At 38.9% G+C, this 23,480-nt stretch overlaps 1 protein-coding gene across 2 annotated transcripts in view; it reads right to left on the bottom strand.

The window, feature by feature from the left end:
* DNAI7 (dynein axonemal intermediate chain 7) overlaps window positions 1–22,644 on the bottom strand; it is a 30,814-nt gene extending 8,170 nt beyond the window's left edge. Inside the window, exons 1-5 of one of the 2 annotated variants that reach the window (XM_077826358.1) lie at window positions 22,579–22,644; window positions 18,447–18,584; window positions 14,824–14,970; window positions 5,610–5,713; window positions 4,120–4,390 (exon numbers count right to left, since the gene is read on the bottom strand). In XM_077826358.1, the coding sequence (XP_077682484.1) occupies window positions 4,120–4,390; window positions 5,610–5,713; window positions 14,824–14,970; window positions 18,447–18,572 (648 nt within the window). In that variant the 5' untranslated portion in view covers window positions 18,573–18,584; window positions 22,579–22,644. Of the gene's footprint in view, window positions 1–4,119; window positions 4,391–5,609; window positions 5,714–14,823; window positions 14,971–18,446; window positions 18,585–20,697; window positions 20,774–22,578 lie in introns of those variants that run through there. The other variant, XM_077826366.1, reaches the window with a different exon arrangement.
* Window positions 22,645–23,480: the final 836 nt, after the last annotated feature.

Raw genomic sequence — 23,480 nt, 5'->3', positions numbered from 1 at the left:
CTTATTAATAGTATAGTATACTAATCTATGTAGTAAATCCACTGTACTATTAACTACAACTTTGGCTTTCCTTTTTTTAAATAAAAAAAATATTTAAACCTCTTCTAAACAAAACTAAATACTTGTTCTCCCAAGCTAAACCATTGAGATCTTTTTTAACACTTGTAAAAATATATTCAAGATAGAGAAGACACTTTGCTCTTTACATACATTTTCACACTAAAAAAATGAAGAAAAAAGACCTTAAACAAATAAAAATAATTATGCCATTTCTGGGCACAGGTCTTAGTTAATATTAAGGCTGGGATTTTTAAAGGTGCTTAATGTCTAAAATCCACGCCTTGGAAAAATCCCAAGGGAAATACCTACCTGTGTGGTCCATAGATGTGAACCTGACAGTGTGGTTGCTGGGGCAGCACCCACTGGAAAGTTCTTTTAAAAGGCTCTATAGCTCAGATAATCAATGCTGCACAACACAGAGTCATCTTGTTTTAGAAGAAAGTGTAAAAAATAAATCAATGATTTTACTAAACTAAAGGATCTAGAAGTGTTGGAGAAACTGATGGCTGATTTATATGAGAAAGAAGATTACAACTAGCACTGGTCTCTTTCCTGGGATTATGGCCCTGATTCAGCTAAGCATTTAAGCACCTTACTTAAGCATGTGCTTAAGTAAGGAACTATTCCTGGGCTCCCAGTTATCCATAAGCTTCATTAACTGACAATCTTAGCCTAACTCAAAAACAAGGGAAGTACCTTATTCAGCCAAGACAGATACCTCGCTGGAACCTCAAGACACCTGTAATGTATTATATTTTATAAATATATAAAATGAGAGCAATATCTACGTCATCTTTGTTCTGTCCATGTAGGTGTTAGGGCTACATTATATACACTAGCTTTGTATGCTCCAGTGTTTGCCTAGAGTAAAATCAGACGTTTATATAATTCTGCAATACTCCATGTAAAATCTGAGTACCTCCTGAAATGGTGCTAACATTTTCTGATTTCTTATCAGATTCCTCTTCTAGCTTCTCATTTTCATCAGGATCAATTTTAATGCTGTCTTTGAAAGAGATGGCACTCTATTTAAAAAGTAAAATATCGTGTTTTTAGATTACAGTGAGACAGGCACAATTAAAAATAGTGTAGCTTCTCTGTGAAAATGAGAACCTCGGGAGAAGGAGTAAGGTCCTCATCATGCAATGAGATGTGCATGAAGCTTACTGGAGGAATGGGGCTGTAGGGTAGGAATATCCAGAATGCATCATTATGACACTTTTTAATTTGCTAGCTGACAAAACCAGATTTTGGTACAAAAATCAGGCAGTCTGGATTTTGTCTAAGTCAGGTAATCAGCTTTACATATTAATATATAAATAGAGAGAACACATGTAATAATTAATTGTATTTCTATAGCAGCTTCCCTCCAAAAATCCCAAAGCACTTTTCAAATATTAATGAATTCAGCCTCACAGCACTATGTGAAGTACGTATTACTAGCCTCATTTTTCTGATGAGAAAGCTAATGCAGGGCCAGAGATAGGAACTGTAATAGAAACAAACATAGAACTCAGATATTATGACTTTTGTTTGTACCTATGCTATGAGACTTTTCATTCCTTTCATTGTTTCCCCTTTTAACAAAGTTATTTAAGTTTTGGATTTCCATCCTAGATGTGCCCTCACCCCTGTTGTGGCAGACTTCTGGGAAGCATAGCAATGGGGAAAGTAGCCAGGCACTCATTGCATATTTGTTTCCCCTCCGCTAGGTGGATTAAAGTGCTTCTCTGTACACACTGTGTGATGGAATTGTGGCAAGAGGCAGCCTGCAGACTTGTATGAAATGCCTGCCCTGCAGGGGAACAGAGAGAGACCATGCAGCAACAGAAAGAAGGACAGAACTAGAGAAAAAAATTGGGGGAAGGGAAAATCTCAGGGTAAACAGAACTATAAGAGATATCCTAGGTGAGCGACCTGGGTTGAGAGAAGCGGATCCCTGAGGTGGGAACAGGAAAAGAGTGAGGACTGCTGGAGAGGGAACAAGACTTGGAAGAGAGAGGAGAAGAGTGGGAGAAAGAACAAGATAGGGAGCTTAATGAGGAATGAAAAGCAAAAGCCAGAAAAATATATGAGAAAGGCGATAAGACAGGTGAGATGTGTCATGGTGTAAAAGCAGGGTTGCCAACCCTCCAGGATTGTCCTGGACTCTCCAGGAATTAAATATTAATCTTTAATTAAAGATTATATCATGTGATGAAACCTCCAGGAATACGTCCAACCAAAACTGGCAATCCTATGTAAAGGAAGCAGGGAGTGGGGATGACCTGCCTCAGGCACTGCTTTGCAGCAAATGTGGTGGAGGGAGACACAACAAGGCCAGGAACCACTGCTGTAAATATATGACAATAAGATGTCAAAATGGTAGCTTACAATTATTTATCTAAAAAGTTGGGCAGCAGAATAAGAGTAATTTAGAACTGCCTGTTAACCTACAGGCCATAAAAGCTACTAAGAGTAAAAAAGCCATTGTATTCCTTTGGGATATTACTTGGAAGAGATTCAGATTAACAGAGATGGTATTTTGACAGCCCTCTAGTGGCAAAACCATCAATATACAGGGACTAAACAGCCACAACACCAGAGTAAAGACCCATTCCATTCTAAAACCTACTTTGCACCCCTTCAGACTGTCCTGACACTGTTGGACTCTTGTGTGTGGTTTGTGGGACACTGAATTTTCTGTAAACAGAATCAGTTCATTCTAATACTTATTAACATTTTTGAATGACCCTCTTACAGTGATGTCTTACAATTTTATCTGGTATTATCCATGCCCTGATCCACACCAGTCACAGATCTTGATTCCTACTACAACGTTCCATCAAAACAGTCATTTCTACTCTCCAATTGCTGTTCTTTCTTTTCTCCTTCCCCTATCTCTCAAGATTCATGGCAGTCCAGCCAGTGTGGCAATCTGTGTGCTGTGCCCTAAGCTGAGGATGGTCACTTCAAATTCCTAAGAATTTGGCCTTTCCCTCGCTTGTGGTCTACAATGGATGGTGCAGCTACATAGCCCCCAAATTTGTAAGATTGCAATTTGTTCATCTCACACCTTGTGCAGCTTCAGAGCTTGCCAGTCTTGGTAAACCCAACCAATCTCAAAAGGTAGGTGGTTGAGAAGATAACCAGAAATGAGAAGGACTACAGGGAAGGGTGTGACTGCAAGGAAGGGAGAAGGTTTAGGATACTTTGGGTAGTTGCAAGGAACAACCCATGCCACTGGAGTGGGCAGAAGACGACTGGTTACCCAAAAGTCTTTGTGGAATTGGCTCAAAAGGTTCCGTGTTTTTGTATCTCACCCTACATCCTGCTACAGCAGTTAAGATTGACTGAGATGCTCTTGCTGTCAGGTCCTTGATTTGAATTCTGCAGGACTGCCCCAGAGCATTCTCCAGTTGAGAATCACTAGCTTTGGCATGTTCTAGTTTTGGTGGCCTGCCTGAGCTTGGGTTTGGTAACCTTCAGGGCATGACGTACATTTTATGTGATATGGCACGTAGCTGATTTAGTTTGGTCTTGTTTTTTGTTTAGTTGGTGGTGGCAACAGTGCTTATGGATAGCTTTGTCACCTATGGAGCTAAATTCTATATGGTGCAAATAACAAAATTTGGTTCTATCTGGTTTTAGTTTTTGTATCTAAGTGCTTAGATACTACAGTTTAAAAGTGTTTTAAAAATTCACTATAGGACAAATCTTGAGATATTTAGTTCTTACTTTGTCCTCCTCAAAGAAAACTCCCGTTAACTTCAAGAAGAACTTCACCTGGATAAAACTTGAGTTAAGATCTCAGGATTTGCTCCCTTACCTTTTCAGGGTTTATCTATACTGAATCTCTAGTACTTTTGAGGTAGGCCCATTACTAGTTATAAGGAACTCAACTGCAAGACCTTCTCCAAAAAGGAGGAATTCTTTTATAAGGAGAATGACCATTTTAAGGACTTTTTTTGTTTTCTAAGGCACAAGGGAGACATGTAAAGATCTGTTAAGATGTAATACTATGCAGCTGGGCATTGACTGACAGCACTGTCCATGCTGTACTTTTTACATCTTTCTTACCTTTCTTCCATCAGATTCCTTTTCAATTACCAAGTCGCTATCTTCTCCACTCTTTTGTTCCCCTTCTTTTTCTTCTTTCATATCATAAAGCACAGTTAATTCTTGTTTGCTTTCTGGGGCTTGCACTTTTAAATGCAATTTAGGAATGCATTGTAGTGGGGAAATATGATCATAATGAGTGTGCAAGATGCGGACAGCAACATCACTTGTGGCCACTGTCTTTGGAAGGTCAAATCCATTTTCTGCATCACTAAACATATGATTTTTGAATCTGTAAACAGAGAATTAAAACAAAAGAATTCTCTAGTAAAGTCAGTATAATTTATTTTTACATCACACTTCAATATTCCAGTACATTAATCACAGTAATACAGGCACCTATGTTACCTTTTACCATATGCCACAGTCTGGGGAACAAAACTGGAGAAATGAGTTAGATGGTCATCAAATGCTCACCCAGCACTGAGAGCTGCCACAAGCCCCTCCAAGATAGCTATAACAGAATTAAAGGAATTAAGCTCTGCATGCAGTTAAGGATTATGGCCAGGCAGAGGGGGGAGGGAGGGGAGTCAGTTGTTCTATATAGCATCCGCATAGGTAAATTGGACTAATTTATTAGGCACATTTCTGCATAGATTACTGCAGCTGCTGTCTGTATTAAGTCCCTCTCCACAGTTAGCACAAACAAGCTGAGGTGGCACTTAAGGTAAAGGGAGCCAAGCTAGGAGAACAAGCACATCACCTCTGTGCCACTGTAGGAAATGGGCTAGAAGGCATACAGAAGGAGATCAATTCTGTGTCAAATCAGGTACCCAAGAACTTGGGCCTTTTTTCCCCACGGATCTTTGGCCTGCCATAGTATGACTGGAGGTCCCATTTCTGACCAAGCAGACAGAGACCTGTTCAAATGAGAACTCTCCTTCTGCCCATTTTAATACAAGAAGATATTGGCTAGAATTATAAAATCTTCCACCCATAAGCCTCGATGTTTTGCTTAGGAACACTGGGTGAGATTCTGAGCTGTGCTTTAAAAGGTGCAGCACATTCTGTGCCCAATCGAAGGATGCTAATGTAACATCAAGCCACTTTTATGGTCTCCTGATTCAAGACTCCTTTGCTGCACACAGAATAATGTCAACAGCTTTAGGGGGCATAAGTTACAGAAGCCTCCCTAGGCTGCCCTATAGGCTGCAGTGCTGTCCTAACACTCCAGAGTGCTGCAGCCCTGCCCCAACATAGCCATCCCACCCCCAGCAGACCCCCTACGCTAGGGCTTGCAAGGGAGTCCTCAGAAGGCAGTCTTACAGCTGTCTTCCACAGTTCCAGTGTCTGGCACACTCCCCACTCCTTCCAGGCAGATAAGGGCCACTTGTGGAATGAAGTGCTACTCAACATGAATAAGGGTTGTCAGAAACTGGCCCTGAGTCTTTATTCCATAGAGACGTACAAAGATAGAGCTAATTTGAAATAAGGTCACTTTTGTACTGTACCTTGGATTCTTCTTGAGGTTTCCCCAGATACAGAAAGTGATATTTTTATCTTTTATAGCCACCTCCATATTTCCACTGTCAGAATCTGCGTAAGTATTAGCCTTCTACAAAAAACAAATCAGCATATTACTCTAAATTAAACTTGGATGGAGTTGATGTACTTGAACCTGATGACAGAACTGCTATTGTCTTTGCACTCAGAACGATTAAAAAGTTGAGCAAATATTATAAATTCTTAGGATAACATCTGAATTAAGTAAAATCTACATGTGATAATTTGTAACGGCCTATACAAAATTTAAAACTATAAAACTTTCTTCAGTGTGATCACTAGCTTAAATGTTAAAAAGTTATTGATTACTGTATAACTTACTTCAGTGAATTAACTGATCACATTTATGACATATTTCTTATCTGCCCTAGAAAGATGGAGTCTTCCCCTTGTTCTTGCTAAGTGGGGACTTGCCACTATAATGGTCAGTTCTTGCACTCCTGTAAAAAGGCCCAGAAAACCCACTTGTTCTGTGATACACTCTAGTTATAATGGCCACACATTATCCTTAGTTTAGGTGCATGGCATTGTATTATAGCCACTCAATGCCTTTAGCCTGTAAATTCCAGGTAGTCAGTGGGTTCTAGCCCACGAAAGCTTATGCCCAAATAAATTTGTTAGTTTCTAAGGTGCCACAAGGACTCCTCGTTGTTTTTTGCTCTTTTATCTGGTACACTTGAGCTGTGATAAAGTCTTGTGCACACCTATCAGAATTACATAAATCAAATAATAGTAATCTAGTATCTATAAGGCACCCATTATTGTGGTATTTGGCTGCACTTCACATCACTACTAACAACAACTTCTCAAAACTGAGGAGTGTATATTTTGACGCCAATATGTCCTCCTTTTTAGCAGCTTCTCGCATAGATATCGTCACATATTTTTCTATACTGCTGCTTATGCATAAAACATCCTATGTGTAATGATCCCCTTCCTTCAAATCTATTTAAGTAACCTTAGAGCTAGCATTTTATACTTATTGAAGATTCTCCAAAGTTATAAAATGTAAAAAGAGACTGGGACAAACTGGTAAGCGATAGGTTAATTTGACTTCAGCTGTGTTAGCTTACAAATCTGCTTTCTCCACCAAGGACAAGAAGTGGGAGTAAGGCAGACGTACTCACAGGAATGTCAGAGGAGCTATTTTTTTGAAAACCCCTTTTCATAAAGTTATATCAGAGCAAGACAAAATTCTATTACACCCTTACAACCAGTAACAGGATAACAAGGCTGTTTGTTAAGAGCTACTGTGCATCCAGTCGCTCACAGAAACAAACACATAATAAAAATCTACAATTTTTAAAGATACGGTTCATCACAGAATATACAAATATTAAAATATCACCGCGAAATAGAAAGAAGCAGCACATTTTGATAAGTATATTCAGACAGTGCAAGGATAAGGTGAAAGCTGACCTGTGGCCATTAAGACTGTAGGTTGAAGATCAAAGGAAGAGCTAACTGTAACCTGAAAGATGACCACTATACTATCAAGGAAGTGTTCTGTCTTCATTCATTCTGTGTTCAGATACAAAAGGAGCAACATGTAGAGAGAAAGTAACATGAGAGATACCAAGATGGGAACTGAGAAGTTCTTTCATAAGAGCAACTCCCATCAGGCTGGGAATTGCTAGTTCAGTAGACCAGTGCCAGGCAGAAATACCCTACTACAGTGTTAGAGAAAGCCATATCTGAATTTAGAGAAGATTATACAGACAGTTTTGGAAATTCAGTTATTCCTGTTGGTACCATTGGACCAAATGGCACCAGGGACCAGACCCTGGCAGAGAACCAAACTGAGGTTCAAAGGAGTAAATAAGTTAACAGCTCCCTGTATATATACAAATCATCTACATCTTTTACCACAGAATCCTGACAACCAACATCCATCAAATGCTGAATCTTAAGACACACTAAGTATTTGCATCCTCACGCTCATTTTAAGTAGTATACTTGCCTGTATTAAAATACATAGCTTCCACATCTGATCTCCAAATGAGAAATTTAGACAACTTCTGACCGCTGTCACTGGCGATGAAACCTGACACTACACCCTCTGTTGTTCTTATTGCAAAGTGACAGACATTCATTAAATTTCATATAATAACTATAAAGAAAATACTGGTTAACAAATTTGATTCATTTTAAGTATTTTTTTTTTTTACCATTTAAGTTTTTTTAGTTGGTTAACAGAAACTTTTAACTTTTAAGTCTGTTAACTTCAAATTATTAAACCAAATTACCAATAATCACAACTGACTTTTTAATTGAATGCACAGTGTGACAATTCCAGTAAATGATATCTAGCTGATTTTCTCAATGAAATGTACGGAACTGTTTTTATACACTAAACTGTATTTTACATTTGCTCCTCTGATTTCTTGCTGTTTCGATGGCAGTAATGATGACCAGAGTCTAGTTTACCATATACAGTGCTCTTACTCCTTGGCCTTGAATTATTTTGGCTAAACAGTACTAATTAATGGGGGGGGGGTTTACTGGAGGAGAATCAGCCTTATAATAAATTACTAGAAGTTTAAGACTTTGCATAACTCAACTTTCAAGTAACCTCTAGCTCCTACAAGAGTCTGTGTATCTCATTGTGGCATAGTATAAAGTGGTGACCTTTTATAATTCAAGATAAGCTACAAGATTCTATAAAACAGTAAATCTAGGTGTGACTTATTGTTAGACACAAATGTCCCTGTTTGTATGAACAGCTTGTTCATTTGTAGGAAGACTGTGCCAAGGGCGTAGTAATAATTGGTTAAGTTTGGAGAGTGCTTTCTGAAACTAGATCATCCGTATTTAGAAGTTCCCTGCGTGTGTCCAGGAAGAAAGAGCAGTGAGAGGAATTTGTAAGGTATGAAAGAACAGAATTTCCAGAGATAAGGACAAGCATTATAGCCAGTTCAAAGTAAACAAATACTCAGTCAGGTTTGAAAATCAGGTATTAAAATGGCAGAAGAAGCAGATTACTGACTGAAATAAGCAAACAGAAACTGTAGAAAGTTAAGTCAAGCAGCTAGAGGTGTTGCAGATTAAGAATACACAACTCATTACCCAGACAGACTTGGTCAATGAGTAAATAAAACCACTACAGATGCTCAGAACCACTGTGAAAGGAAACCAAGCTCAAAATATATATAACGTTGTGCAAAAATTAAAATCTTCCATTGTTGTTTGCAGTGTTGTAGCCGTGTTGGTCCCAGGATAGTAGAGAGACAAAGACCAACTTCTGTTGACAACAAAGACAAGCTTTCGAGCTTACACAGAGCTCTTCTTCAGGTTATTAATTAATATCAGTTCAGAAACAGCTTCATCTCCAGTTAACCATTAGCAAAATATATAAGTGAAAGGTAATGGGGCTGGAAGAGGAGCTTAGCAGGGCAACAAATATTATAGGGGAAAAAATGAGAGCGTATCAGAAGCAAAACCTTCTATGAGCAGCTGAGACAAATGCGTCTTGCTCAGAACAGACATAATCCTGATGATGAAAGATTATAAGAGGAGCTTTTTGAGTTTACTTGACAACTTAAGGGATGATACGAAGTATTATTTGTTCATCGAGATACCAGGCTTTAGGCTAACACACACAGCAAATGGATTCTGGTCTACAAAGCCATACTCAAAAAGTATGGAAGTCCAGGCACTTGCATACTATACTTCTGCTGCAGAGACCATTGATATCCATGTCAAACTGAAAATGGAGTGGGGAGAACAGCCACAGTCTTCACCCTTATTCCAGCGCAATGGACAGGGACAGAAATGTAAGCAGAAAAATAGCTATGAAGAATATAATTTTTTCAACTGACATCATTAAAGGAACTACCAGAGAGGCTATAAAGATGAGTCCCAGAGAAGATGTGGAAACTGAAGACCATGAATTCAACATTGAGTTTAATCCCTACTTATTAATGTAATAAATAATTATTAATATTAGCCTCATAATGTATTTGATAGATTTTAATGTGTTTAATTGATGTTAGAGAATTGTGGTGAGAGTTCACCTTACACAAATGATAGCTGAATGTGGAAAATAGTTTGGCATACGTGTTAGGCAAACTTAAAAAGGCAAGGCTTAATATAACTTCAACTGTGTTCACTAAAAATTCCTTTCTCAATAATTCAGTATGAGACAGAAATACCCTGCAGCATCAGAAAAAGCTATTTGAACTAGAGAATCCAGACACCTTTGGGTGACGCCTACCAATCCCTGCCAGTACCAGTGACCAGACCAGAGGGAAAACAGAACTGGATCTTTATGATACCAAGTAACAAAATCTTGAAAGTGAAATCTTTTTCTCAGATGAGTAGTGTCATTGAAGTCAATGGAACTACTTAGATCAGCAAGGCAAACAGGAGTTTATTTTATGGGAGGTATGTGCATGCCACGTGCACAGTTGTCAGAAAGTTTTTCTCCTAGCAGCAACTGTCGAGTCGACTGTGGAACCCCCTGAAGTGGTGCCTCCATGGCACTCAATATATGACCCTGCTGACCCGGAGCCTCCTCAGTTCCTTCTTGCCAGTTACTCCAATAGAGGGAAAGGCTGGTGGGTTTGGAATGAACAAGAGCAACACATCTCGAAGAATAGTTACAAGAAGGTGAGTAACCATTTTTCTTCTTCGAGTGATTGCTCATATCGATTCCAATTAGGTGACTCCAAAGCCTTACTAGGCAGTGGGGTCGGAGTTATGGAATTGCTGATTGGAGCGCCGCTCTGCCAAAAGCTGCATCATCTGTGGCATGCTGGATGATGGTGTAATGAGAGTTGAACGTGTGCACCAAGGACCAAGTTGCTGCCCTGCTGATTGCTTGTATCAGGACCTGGGCCAGGAACACCGCTGATGAGGCCTGAGCCCTTGTGGAGTGTGCTGCAAGAGCCGGGGCTGGTATTTCGGCCAACTCATAGCACATGCAGATGCATGACCTGATCCAGAAAGACATCCTTTGAGATGAGACCCGGAGTCCTTTCATCCAGTCTGCCACTGCTACAAAAAACTGGTTCAACTGCCTGAACAGCTTAGTGTGCTCGATGTGGAAGGCTAGTGCCCACTGAACATCCAGGGAGTGGAGCCTCTGCTCACAGCTATTGGCATGAGGCTTAGGATAAAAACACAGGCAGGAAAATGTCTTGACTAGTGTGGAAGTGTGACACAACTATAGGAAGACAGGCTGGGTGACGACAGAGTTGCACCATATCCCTGTGGAAAACCGTATAGGGTGGGTCAGGGGTAAGGGCCTTTAACTCAGACACCCTCCTTGCTGATGTAATGGTGACCAGAAAGGCTACCTTCCACGACAGATAGAGAAGGGAGCAAGTCCCCAGTGGTTCAGATGGGGGCCCCATTAGCCTGGAGAGGACCAGGTTAAGGTCTCACGCGGGAACAGGCTGTCTAATCTGGGGATGAAGCCATTCCAGACCCTTGAGGAACTGACCAACCCTAGGGTTGGCAAAGATGTAGCATCCAGCCACTCCCGGGTGGAAAGCCGAGATAGCAGCGAGGTACCTTTATGGATGACGCTGCCAGGCCTTACTGTTTCAGGTGCAGAAGGTACTCTAAGATGAGAGGCATAGGTGCCGGAAGAGGGGGTGTAAGATGCTGGTCACACCAACAAGTAAATCTTTTCCACTTTGCCAGATATGTGGCTCTAGTGGAGGGCTTCCTGCTGCTGAGTAGGACCTCCCTTACCTGTTCCAAGCACAGAAGCTCCATGGAGTTTAGCCATGAAGCTTCCAGGCCATGAGGTGGAGGAACTACAGGTCGGGGTAATGAAGATGACCATGGTCCTGAGTGACCAGGTCGGGGAGGAGAGGCAACATGATCGGGGTGTCCACCCATGGTTCCAGCAGCGTGGTATACCAGCGTTGTCGAGGCCACTCTGGTGCCACCAGAATTATCTCTGCCCCATCCCTGCAGACCTTGAGGGACAAAGCATTGCCGGTTTGCCTCGAGACTGTGCCACATGTTGTCCGGGGTGGATGGTAGTTCCATCTCCTCAGTGACCTGGCTCAGGGAGTCCAACGGCACTGGATTCGATGGTCCCCCTTGCGGGGCTGAAGTTGACGGTGCCATCTCCAAAGTTTTTGGCACTGGGTGCTCTTCCATGGGATGCGCCCTATTGGTCGGCTCCGAAGGGGTGGGTCTCGGAGTCAGAGATCCACTCCTCCTCTGCTTCCGGTGCTGCTTCGGCACCAGGGAATGGGACCGGTGCCGGGTTGATCTCGTCAGTTTCGGTGCCAGGGAGTGGCGGTGCCATGAGTCTCTTCCAGAGTCCTTCTGTGGTGCCGCTTCTACCACTGCTGCTGGGGCACTGTACATCGATGAGCTTGGTGCCACGTCTTGCTGCACTGATGTGGGTTGCAGTCTAAGTGCCACCTCCAGAAGAAGCTGCTTGAGGTGAAAGTCCCGCTCTTTTTTTGTTCTGGGGTGAAACCCTTTACAAATCCTGCACTTGTCCGCTTGCTGTGCTTCCCCCACACACTTTGTTGCAAGACTTGCAGGGTTTGAACCCTTGGGATTTAGGCATACCTCAAGTCCCCAAGGTGGAATGCCATCAGGGTGAATGGGAAACCCTCCACTCCCAATAGCTATCTGCTGTAACAACAGAAAACCACTTAAACTAAACTTAACTAGACTAGGAATAACTCTGAACTACACTAAACTGAAAGGCTAGGGAAAACGAGGAGAGCTTGCTAAGCAAGTCACCACAGTTCTAATGACTGTCACTGGTGGTAAGAAGGAACTGAGGAGGCGCTGGGTCGGCAGGGTCATATATTGAATGCCATGGAGGCGCCACTCCGGGGGGGTCCACAGCTGACCCAATGGGTGCTGCTAGGGGAAAAACTTTCAGACAACTGTGCACACCTAATTGGAATTGATCTAAGCAATCACTTGAAGAAGAATACTTAGGTTCCGTAGCTGAGCTTGAACTTCTGAATCCTGACACTGAAACTAATAGCTGACTCTAAATAATCTGCAGTTCCTATGCCAGATTGGTAGATGTTTCATATTTAATGTAAAACTACCAATGGTAAATAAATGATTGCTTATCATTAATCTAATTTGTTAGCAGAGCTGAGCAATAATGGAAAAAATATTTCTTTGAATCTGAAAGTGAATTTTGATTTGAGCAAGCCTGCAACATTTTTGTGGTCTCTTTCCTGAAACATTTCAGCGGTGAAATGAATGTGACTAGCGACGATATTTTTGAAAATGAAATTTTAGATTGAATACTTCATATTAACTCAAAGGGAATTTCTAATTGCATAGCTGATTATAAAAATTACAGTTCACCCTGTGTTGATTAATTATGTTTGTTGACAATGCACAAAACAAAAAAATAAAAAAGGTAAAATTAGTCAAATAAAAGTATTCATTGTGAATTATTCACTAGTTCTAATATCAGTAATTTTAAGTAGCGTGTTTTCCTTGCTCAAAATAAAACCTTTACTAGGTTAAATCTGTTTATTTCAGTACTTGAATAGTTAAACCAGACTATCACTGAGTCACAGCTAACTTGTTAATGTTGCTTCATGAATGTAATGCATGATGTCCTCGGTAAATGTAGTCGCGTTGATTTTCTCCAATGCAATGTATTAAATTGGATTTTACATACTGTGCTAAATTACTGATTTACTCATTTGATTTCTTGCTATCTGACTGAAAGAAATAAAAGTAGAATCTAGTTTGCCATATAACAGAGTCCAAAGTCCTGTGTCTTAAATTATCTTTACTTTAGGAGAATTGGCCTTCTGAAAAAAACTTTTAGAAGTTTAATAAAAACTTTAAAGTTACTTTTAACTCCATAAAATTTAATAAAGCAAAAAACACATAACACAGAAAAAAGAATACACTACAGCAATTACAGCTGGGTCACATTGCATTTATTTGTTAAGACATAAGTTAACATCATAGATTCAGTAACACAAAATATTATATATTTGCAAAAGGGCCAAGGTTGCTTTGCATTTTGTACTCCTGTAAGTTTTCAATTCTAACTAAGTTCCCACATCAGCATAAATTCACCCAACAAGGCATTACCAAACGTAGGGCCTGATAGTCCCACCCTTACTTAAGCTGAATAGTCCCTTGCGCAGTAACCTCCGCGGAACTACTCATGAAGTAAAACACTATTCAATGTGAGCAGAATGAGAGTATTGTTGGATAATATGCGCCCATTTCACAGTCCTGGGCACATTTTACCAATATATAATATTAAAAAGAAACAAAACTTGTAACATTGTCTACCTGAAGGGCCAAAAAGATTTACATTTGCTTACTTTACATAGGGTTTTGGATCAGGTTGCATATGTCTAAGTTACTCAGAATGGTTAAAAGAACTTTGAGTCAAAGCCAGAGCAAGAGAATTAAATAAAATTGGTTCAATATCAACATATTTGATGTCTAAGACTGAATTCATGAGGCTTGATTCCAGCTCATAGCCTATTAAATAGTCAATTTCCTATTTACCTAACAATTTGTTGCAAACATACAACCACTTCCTTCCACTTTTTCTTATTCTTTCTCCTCTCTACATTTGTTTTCCTACCACCATCCTCTTGCTAAACATACATAATCCACTACAGAATCAACTGTTTAAATTAGCATGCAAAGTAGATCACCATTTCATATATACAGTGTTTTTCCTATATGTATATTAATCTTATGTATATTCTTCAATTCAGATAAAAATCTCAATTTAAAAAGTCTGTCACACAAACTTGTGTAAAAGTTTATGTGCCAAAGATTATTTTAAAAACTTAATATTTTGCATTTAATCACTAAATATTTGTGTAATCAATGGTTACTGTTAATTTAAATCATGGTGACAGTTAAGGCCAGGATTTTCAAAGACTTCTTAATTCCCTTAGTTTCAAATCACACTGAAATACCCAGTTCCCACTGAATTGAACTTCCTTAGGTTAATTTAAAAATTCTAACCTCAAATACTGTGAAGGAGAGGTCCTCAGAAACATCAGTCCAGTACATGATTATGTTTGAGCTGTAGAAGTTTACACAGTAGTCTCTATCACAGTGTAAAAAAAGTCACTTTTGCAAATTAACCTAATGTACAAAACTGTTACTTTCCCATTGCCCTTGCTAGTTCATGAATAACATTTGAAGACTAATAACTAAAATACAAAGTTTACTTACTTTAAGTAGGCGTTCTGTTGCTTCGTTGTATTTCTGATGAAGAAGACTCTGCAATTCCAGAATTGATTCCTGGTATTGAATGATGACCTTTTCCTTTAGCTCATTTGGCGGTGTGTCCAATAACAGAAAATACAACTTCTCAATTAACTAAAAGACATTAAACTTTTCACATTAGTTTTACGATCAAATCATAGCAGTTTAATTTCCTTTTTTGGGGGTGTAGGATGGGAGAATGATTTCTTTTCTTCTGATTTCAGATATCATATATAAGGTATCCTGTTCTCTGTTAAAATATGAGCTGAACTTGCTTCTTTTGCATATATACAAATATTGGTTACAGGAATTCTCTATTATACAACTAAAAACTATGTGAAAAGAACATTATTAAGGTTTCAAAATTAGGAAATGCTTGTGCAACCTTAATTTAGCCCCTTTGTACATACATATGATGATACAGTCTTTAATTATGTCACCACACACTATTTTTTTCACAGGATCCCTCCCACATTCAGTGCAGGACTGACTTGAGCAAGAAAAATTTCAGGGCACAGAAACTCTGCTTAGGACAGAGTTATATTTCTGTTTATTTGGTCTGTTTGTTCCAGGTTTTCGTAAAAAAATATTTATTATTTTCTAAACGTGTCACAGCTATGACAGGGACAACCAGTAGGATCGAAAACAAGTGCTACACAGCTAATAAGAGGCTTCCTGTTGGCTCATAAAGCAGTGCTGTCTACAGACAACAAAGTTCCTGGTCTGAGTCTCAGCAATTCCAGACTTAATTTTATATGTGTGGATGCTGGCAGGACAACTCCACTAATTGATTAAGTCTAGTGGAGTGACTAGCCATGAATTTAAGCAATATCTTTCTCTGGAAGTTCTCTAATTCTATTTTGGAGATCTATGTTTTGAACCTGAACCAAAAAACTCTTACACCTCAGGCCAGAGGAGACTCAAAGTAAAATGTATTTGCTTAGTGTCCTGGAAATAGAATACTGGGATATACTCCAAGTTCCCTGTTTTCACATCAGAGATCTCATCATGCCAAAAACAGATTTTTATATTAGTGATGTTGGTGCTGATTTTGTAAATTATGCTATTTTTGTAAGTGAAAGTTTTGAATGTGTGAGAGTATGATGCCATGCAACTCCAGCCATCAGAAGAACATTGACAGTTTTAAGGCTTCTTCAGATGAATTTTCCTTGTTCTTGTGGACTGAATGTGCTTTATTGACTGCCATTTGCTGATAATCAAATCTATTTTGTCACCTTAACTATAATGAGCACCTACTGATGTCCATTATAATCTGAATTCTCCCCTAATTTAAACTGTCATATCTCAAGAATGATTTATCCATTTCCCCTCTAGACTATTTAAATTAAAATTCTCCTCTCACAGAAGAACACACATGAGACATTTCAAGCATACCGTGTTTTGACAAAGTCTGTGGTGTGGGGAGGAGGTTGGTCAAAATTAGGAATTTAATGGAAAGCTATTTTTGTAGCCTTAATTCTGGAGAAAGTTCTCTTCCGCTAATAACAATCTCAAATTTGAATTTCAAAAATTTGTTCCTAATAGGAACAACTATGTCAACAAAATTTTTAATCTACAAGATAAACCAAAATTCGAGATTTGGATAAATGCTCCAATCACAAAGTTGCTTGCAATAAGATGATGATATTTGGCACATCTAACAAACTAACACTCATCCATCCTGATGTCTACAATGCTTGCCTGAGATTAAATGTCAAATGTTTATTAGATATTGCTGTATTAGCAAAGTCATCCATTAACATTCTATTTGTTAGTGTGATGTTTACTGTAAACTAATTTAAATCTATTTTATATGATCTTTCATATTCTTCTCTCCTTATCTGTAAATTACACCCATTAATGTCAACGGAAATTACATGCACACAGGGGGAGAAGCATCTAGATCCCATTGTCTGTACTATTATGATCATCTGCGTCAATCAGTTATTCATTCTTTCTACAGAATTGTCACTACTTTGGGGAAATATTAACAAATCTATTTAACACATAACCACAGTAATTTAAGATTACCAGAAGATGTCAGTAACTGCAGTAGAGCCTGCAGACCACACTTTCTATTGCTGTATATTCAAACTTCTAGTATCAGTGCTTCAGAAACCAATCCTGAAATGCAACAGGCTAGCTAAAACATGCATTGCTGAAGGAAGTTGGGAGTCCAGGAATCAAAACAAAAGTAAAAAAGTGGTGAGCTCAAGTCCACCCATTTCAAACTACATTCATAATACCAAAGTAGCTGAATGATCCTGCTAAAATGATCAGCAGTAAATGGTGAAATGTTAGCATTCAGAGTGTCATCGTGTCTTCAGCATGAACTGGTCATTGACATAAATACAGAAGTTCTTGCTTCTTTTAGAACAATCATTTCAGGAAGTCAATCTGTATATGCAGTATGATAACACCATATCGGCTCCACTTTCTGGACAGTTTTCTTTGCTACTACAGGGCTAGAAAATTTATAATTTTTTAAATTAAAGCTTAAACTCTCTAGAAAATGAAGGGGCCATCAGAGAACTTCTGGTATGGCATATAGTCCTATACTAGCTCAATCTGACCACACTAAGGTCTGGTATACCCGGGGGGGCAGGAAGGGGGGAAAATGGATCTAAGTTACGCAACTTCAGCTACATGAATAACGTAGCTGAAGTTGACGTACTTAGATCTACTCACCGCGGTGTCTTCACTGTGGTGAGTCAACTGCTGACACTCCCCCGTCAGCTCCGCCAGCGCCTCTCACTCCAGTGGAGTACCGGAGTCGATGGGAGAGCACTTGGCAGTTGATTTATTGCATCTAGACTAGAGGGCTTGTCTATATTACCCGCTGGATCGATTTATCGATCCAGCGGGTAATATAGACAAGCCCTAAAGTCAAATACTGTGAGTGGATATAATGAAGGTCTAGATGATCACATGCTTCTGAGTGTAAGCAGTTTGTTCCAAAGGTTAAGAAGGAATTTGAATTGCTAATACCATGTAAAACAATATTAGATTGACTAGATGAATGGTAAGAACGGAAGCTCCTTTCCATTGAAGCTTCTACATACGGCATGAGCAGCAACGTTCAGATGTGGAGCTTGATGAAACTTTTGTCAATTTGGCAGGGTGTATGGATCCAGAATTTTTATTGGATCCATCTCTACAAGCATTATATATATGAACTCCTGAAAGGCAGGATGCTAGAGTTTTTGAACCAATGGTCTTATGTTCCTTGTTTCCTAATAAAAAATGTATAATGAAGGAAAGTAAAGACAGCATATCAGAGGAAGACAAACACACAAAAATTGCTGATGATTTGGGTGATGACCAATTACAGTCAAACAACCAAACAAAGGGGCATACACTATCATTTTGCAGTTTGTAAGCTATTGGTAACCAAGAACCTTAAAAAGAACGAGGAGTACTTGTGGCACCTTAGAGACTAACAAATTTATTTGTTACTTATTTATTTATGCCCAAATAAATTTGTTAGTCTGTAAGGTGCCACAAGTACTCCTCATTCTTTTTCCTGATACAGACTAACACGGCTCCCACTATGAAACCAAAAACCTCAAGAATATCATTATAACACTTACATTTAGCACTTGGTTTCCTTTCTCGATCACAAACTCAATATCCTCATTTTTATTTTCTTGCCACAAGCTCATGAAAGTATTAATTTCTTGGGGCTCAGTTGGGTCAGGACTCCCATCACATTGCATGTAATGCTCCCACTAAAGAGATTTTTTTAAAAGAAAAAAGAAAAGTAAATCCAAAAGTTTTAGGTACAAACACCTCAAAACTTCATAATTACAATACAAGAGTAAGAGGATTTTGAGAGAGACGTGTGTGGTCTAGTGATAAACACACAACTAAGGAGATGTCTATACTTGTAGCTGAAAGAGGGATACTTGTGCTCGTTCTCATAGAGCTAGTGCACAAAAGTTGTACCATAGTTGCAGTAGCAGCAGGAGAAGCTAGTCACCCTGAATACAAACCCATTCTGACCACATGGTTACGTACTTGGGCAGCTAGCCCAATATTCTGGCCATGATACTGCAGCTACACTACTATTTTCAGCACACTAGCTCAACAGCAGCTAGTGCAAGTATGTCTCCTTGAGCTAGCAATGACATCTCCAATCCCAAGTGTAGATAGAGCCTGAGTCCTAAACCCGGTTTCATCCGTCACTCATTGTGTGACCTTCAGTCTTGGTTCACTCTGTGACCTCAACATCTCTATCTCAGTTTCCGCATCTGTAAAATAAGGACCATAATAAACCTGTCTCATTATTTAATTAATCATCACAACACACAATATTTGTTAAGTACCTTAAGGACTTAAAATGGAGTTTTTAAAAGCACTAAGCATTGGCACAGCTGTACTCCCACAAAAGTCAATGGTCAAATTCCCGCTGACTTTAGAGGGAACAAATATGAGCCAATCCTGAGCACTTTTGAAAATCCCATCTGTAAATTTAGTAAGTGTTAAATATTAACAACAGCATCGAATCACAAAATAATTCCATTATTTTTAAAATTTTGAATAAATGTGATCGATCATAAAGTATGAGGATTGAGAACACTAAATGGAGCCAGGTATTATAGAGGAGCCAGCTCTGGCTCCGTAGAATGCTTGAGCTAAATTTTGCTCTTAAAGCAGGGATTCAAACTTTTTATTATGTATAACAAAGAGAGCATATCCTCTCCAAAATTAAAACACTTTTTCTTTGAGTATTGAATGAATTTTCTGAAAATTTACAAGTAAATCCATTAATTTGTTTATAAGTTAAAATTAATTAAAAATGGGATCTTTCAGAAATTTAGCATTTAGCATTTGATTTTTCTTTGGTCTGAATATTCTTCATAACAGAATAAAGCAAATTCTTCACACTTCCTATAAAGTTAAAAACTAACTGAAACTGTGGGCATACGTGACATTTGAATGATTTTTTTAAAGATTAATGGTCACATTTTATCACCATTTTTCATAACTGAAAGTTACTCCTTCAGTACAGGCTGAAGAATAATCTTAGGAGAATTCCACAAAGAATTGCCCTCCTTCATAATGATTGGTAACATCTATTGTTCTTAGAGGTACTAAAGCAGGTTGCCTTCAGTAAAAAAGCCATTTTGTTAAAGAAAAAACAACCACCCCAAAGATGGCAAGACCCAAAATTGCACAGTTAGCGCACACAACAACCTTAACTCTATCCTATAGTTCCGGCAGAAAGGGATGGGAGGGGGAAGGAAAAAATCTAATGCATCTTTAAAATTCAGTTTAACCTAATCTGGAAACATAAATATGCAAACAACGTGACAATAATCATCTGGGCATTGCATGATGTCCTATAGGATGGAACTGTTTGGATTCTTTAACTTTGTATTTCCACCCCTTAACACATTAGACTTAAACGGAAACATTAACTCTGAATTTCCAGGTTATAGAATGCTTATCTGAGGGATATTTGTAACATCTTTGTAATGTAATTTACCCTAAATTACTGATATATACTCTCAGCCTAAACTGCATTTTAATGTAGTTTTTATCTGGCAGTAGTACATAACTCAGGTGTTATGCTGTTTCCTGCCTATAATTATGCCAATATACCTCAAAATCCTGACTTCCGTCACCCCTGTCTCACCTGAGCAGATATTACCCACTGTCCAAACTCCTTAGAAGTTTTTTGATTAATGTAGTGTTTTTCATTTAAAACTAGAATGAACAAAGCACTAGAAAATACAGGAATGATCTTGTAATAGAAGAGAGAAGCACAAGATTATTTAAAAGTCTCTTCTTTGTCAAACCTCTAGAATACTATGTGGATATTTTGGAAAGCAAGTTTACCTTAGCATGTGCTCTATAATCTGCTTTCCATTGCCTTGCACTTAAAAAGTTCTCTTCTAATGAATGGAGTTCTGCAAGTTCAGTCCCTCTCCGCTCTTGATCCTGTTAGTATATGATCAGGTACATGAATTTACTATTCAGTTTAATTTTAGTTTTTATAAATTATTTTATAGTAAAGAAAACTCAATTTTATTTAGGTATTTTGATGGACAGAGTATTAATGTTAAAAATAATCCAAATATTGATAATATCTTGAATTTTTATGGCACATTACATCCAGGAGATTGTAGTTAATTAGCAATGTTTTATCATAGAGAATCTCTGTGTGCTGGTGATGTGATAAATTGCTGAGCCACATAATAAATGACTCCAGTCCTTGAGCACCGCCCCGTCTGCTTTCCCTGCACAGGCTCTGTCTGTCGGCACAGGCTCTGCTGAAGGGGCTCTGTCTGGCAAGGGGTCCGTACTCCTGGGGTGTAGCCTCCCCACTCACAGAGTCTCTGCCAACATTCCCAGCTGCAAGAAATACCCCTGGTGAATGTAGGTGAGTACTGATTATTATTATTAATAATAATATCAGGAGGAGGGGTGGAGCGGGGTGCTAAGAAAACAGACCCTTATTTTTTAAATACAGTGTTGGCAACCCTAGTAGAAGAGTGTGTGGCGCATCCAACAGCTTTAAAGAGATCTGTGATTATCACTGGATCCAAGAGCACCCCTCCACTCCTGCTTTCCAATGGAACACACTTCAGTTGCCTTTGGTAGGTTCCAAGATATCAAACCTTAAAACTGTGACATTTTAGTGTATGGAAATCTGTTGGCGGCAATTTTTAGAGGTTTTTAAAATGTACTGGTTCGTGGCTTTTTTTTTCTCAGAGCCCTAGCTAACTGGGTTCACAACAATGAAGGCAATCCAGCTTTACAGATGATGGGGTATGAAAAAAAAAAAGACCAACTAAAAAATGTTAAACTTGCTAAAACATTTCTTAAAAAAATTCTGATAAATGTGCTACACACAGAATATATAGTAGTGTGTTTTTATTGGCACCAGTTTGGGTTGGCTTACATAATTCACCTACAGTTTCACAATTCAGAGCAAGTCATCCCAAATTCCTGCCAGTAAAACTTTACACTACAACATCACATACATGCATATATATCAATACAACAATTTTACAGCTGCACTAAAATGCAGCCATTTCTAGACTGAAATACCACAATTCGTAACAGCCTAAAACAATACTACATACAGTTTAGGAGCGAAAATGAATATGTCTAGTAGAATACACATGTGGAATTGTAGAAAAACAAGAACTGTTTACTCAGATTGGAATTTGGACAGGAGCAGAGGTTACATCTCTACTCATGCAAAGAGTACCATGAGGATTTTAATTATCAGAAGTAAGCAAGACCAAGCTTTTACATCTTCTTTTACCACATTAGCACTTCTTTGTACCATACTGTGTGACTACTAGCTTAGAGGACACTGTGGCACATACCAAGTCTTTAGCATCGTTTTCTTAAGCACCTTTGGCTTTCCTTGGAAGTCACTCATTTAGCTACTGATCCAGTTCATTGCCCAGCTGTAGCTCACAAAAGCTCATGCTCAAATAAATTGGTTAGTCTCTAAGGTGCCACAAGTACTCCTTTTCTTTGTACTAAACTTGTGGCTCTTACATTTTGCAGTGGTATGGCTAGAGTTTTCATTATTAGTTGTGATCCAAGAATACTGGAAGGCCCCCCCTACTCCCTCCTCTACTCTGAGGAAATGGAGAGAAATTCCCACATTTTCATAACAAATCAACAATGTTTTAGCATAAAGTTTAGAAACTGACTATTGCAGTTTGCAACAGCTGTTTATTATGATGGCTGCGAACTAACTTTTGCTTCAAGCCTTTCCCTCTCCTCTTGCACAATTCTCTCCTTTTCGAGTCTTTCTGCTTCTTCTTGTTCAGCTCGTAAACGGGCTTCCTCTGAAGAATGAGAAATCTATTATCAGCAATACAAGTACATCCTGATTAATAAAAACAGATACATTATTTTAAAAACTAGCTAGCAGATCAAAATTTTTATTTCAAAATAATTATAATAACTTGTGATAGTAAGAGTTCAATCTACATTGTCCATTATGGGTTCGATCCATAACGTTTGGAAGTAGTGCCAGATAAACTAAATCCACAGCCCTACGCACACAGATCTCCCCATGGTCTTACCCAACCTTGGAGTTGTGGGGGCAGATGTGCCACTCCTACAATTCCAGAGAAGCAGAGACAGAGTCCTTTTCCCCCTCAGGAACAGCAGAGGAAGTAGCAGGAGTCCTCCCTTTCCCCACCTACACATTAAGAGGCAGAGGTGGCAGCCAGAGGCCCCCCAGTACTCATTACAGTAGCTATAATATATCTGATTTGGTGGTCTGGTCCTGCTTTGCTCATCTCCTCTTGCCATATACATCATTCTCTGCTAAGGCGATGTTGACAGATTCCCCAAGCTCTTGGAGTTAGTAACCCAATGAAATGCATGGGATACTTCGCATGCCTCAAAGTTATTGTATCAAGGGCTCTGTAGGTTCAGACAGGTGTCATTACATAAGCTAAACTAGAATCACATTTCAATATTTTCTTCTCAGCCATAAGGGCAAAAAACAGTTTTTTTTAATGATAGCTGAGATTCTGATTACATGACTACAGGAGATGCAGCCCTAGGCACAGGCCTATACCGCCTATGCTTTAATTCATCCCTCTTTGAAAGACTGTCCTAACATTAATATGGAGTGTCTGTTGCTG

The sequence above is a fragment of the Eretmochelys imbricata genome, chromosome 1, assembly GCF_965152235.1.
Source record: "Eretmochelys imbricata isolate rEreImb1 chromosome 1, rEreImb1.hap1, whole genome shotgun sequence".
Lineage (NCBI taxonomy): Eukaryota > Metazoa > Chordata > Testudines > Cheloniidae > Eretmochelys > Eretmochelys imbricata.
Note: the sequence above shows the minus strand (reverse complement) of the source record. Positions and strands in the feature narration are given on the sequence as shown.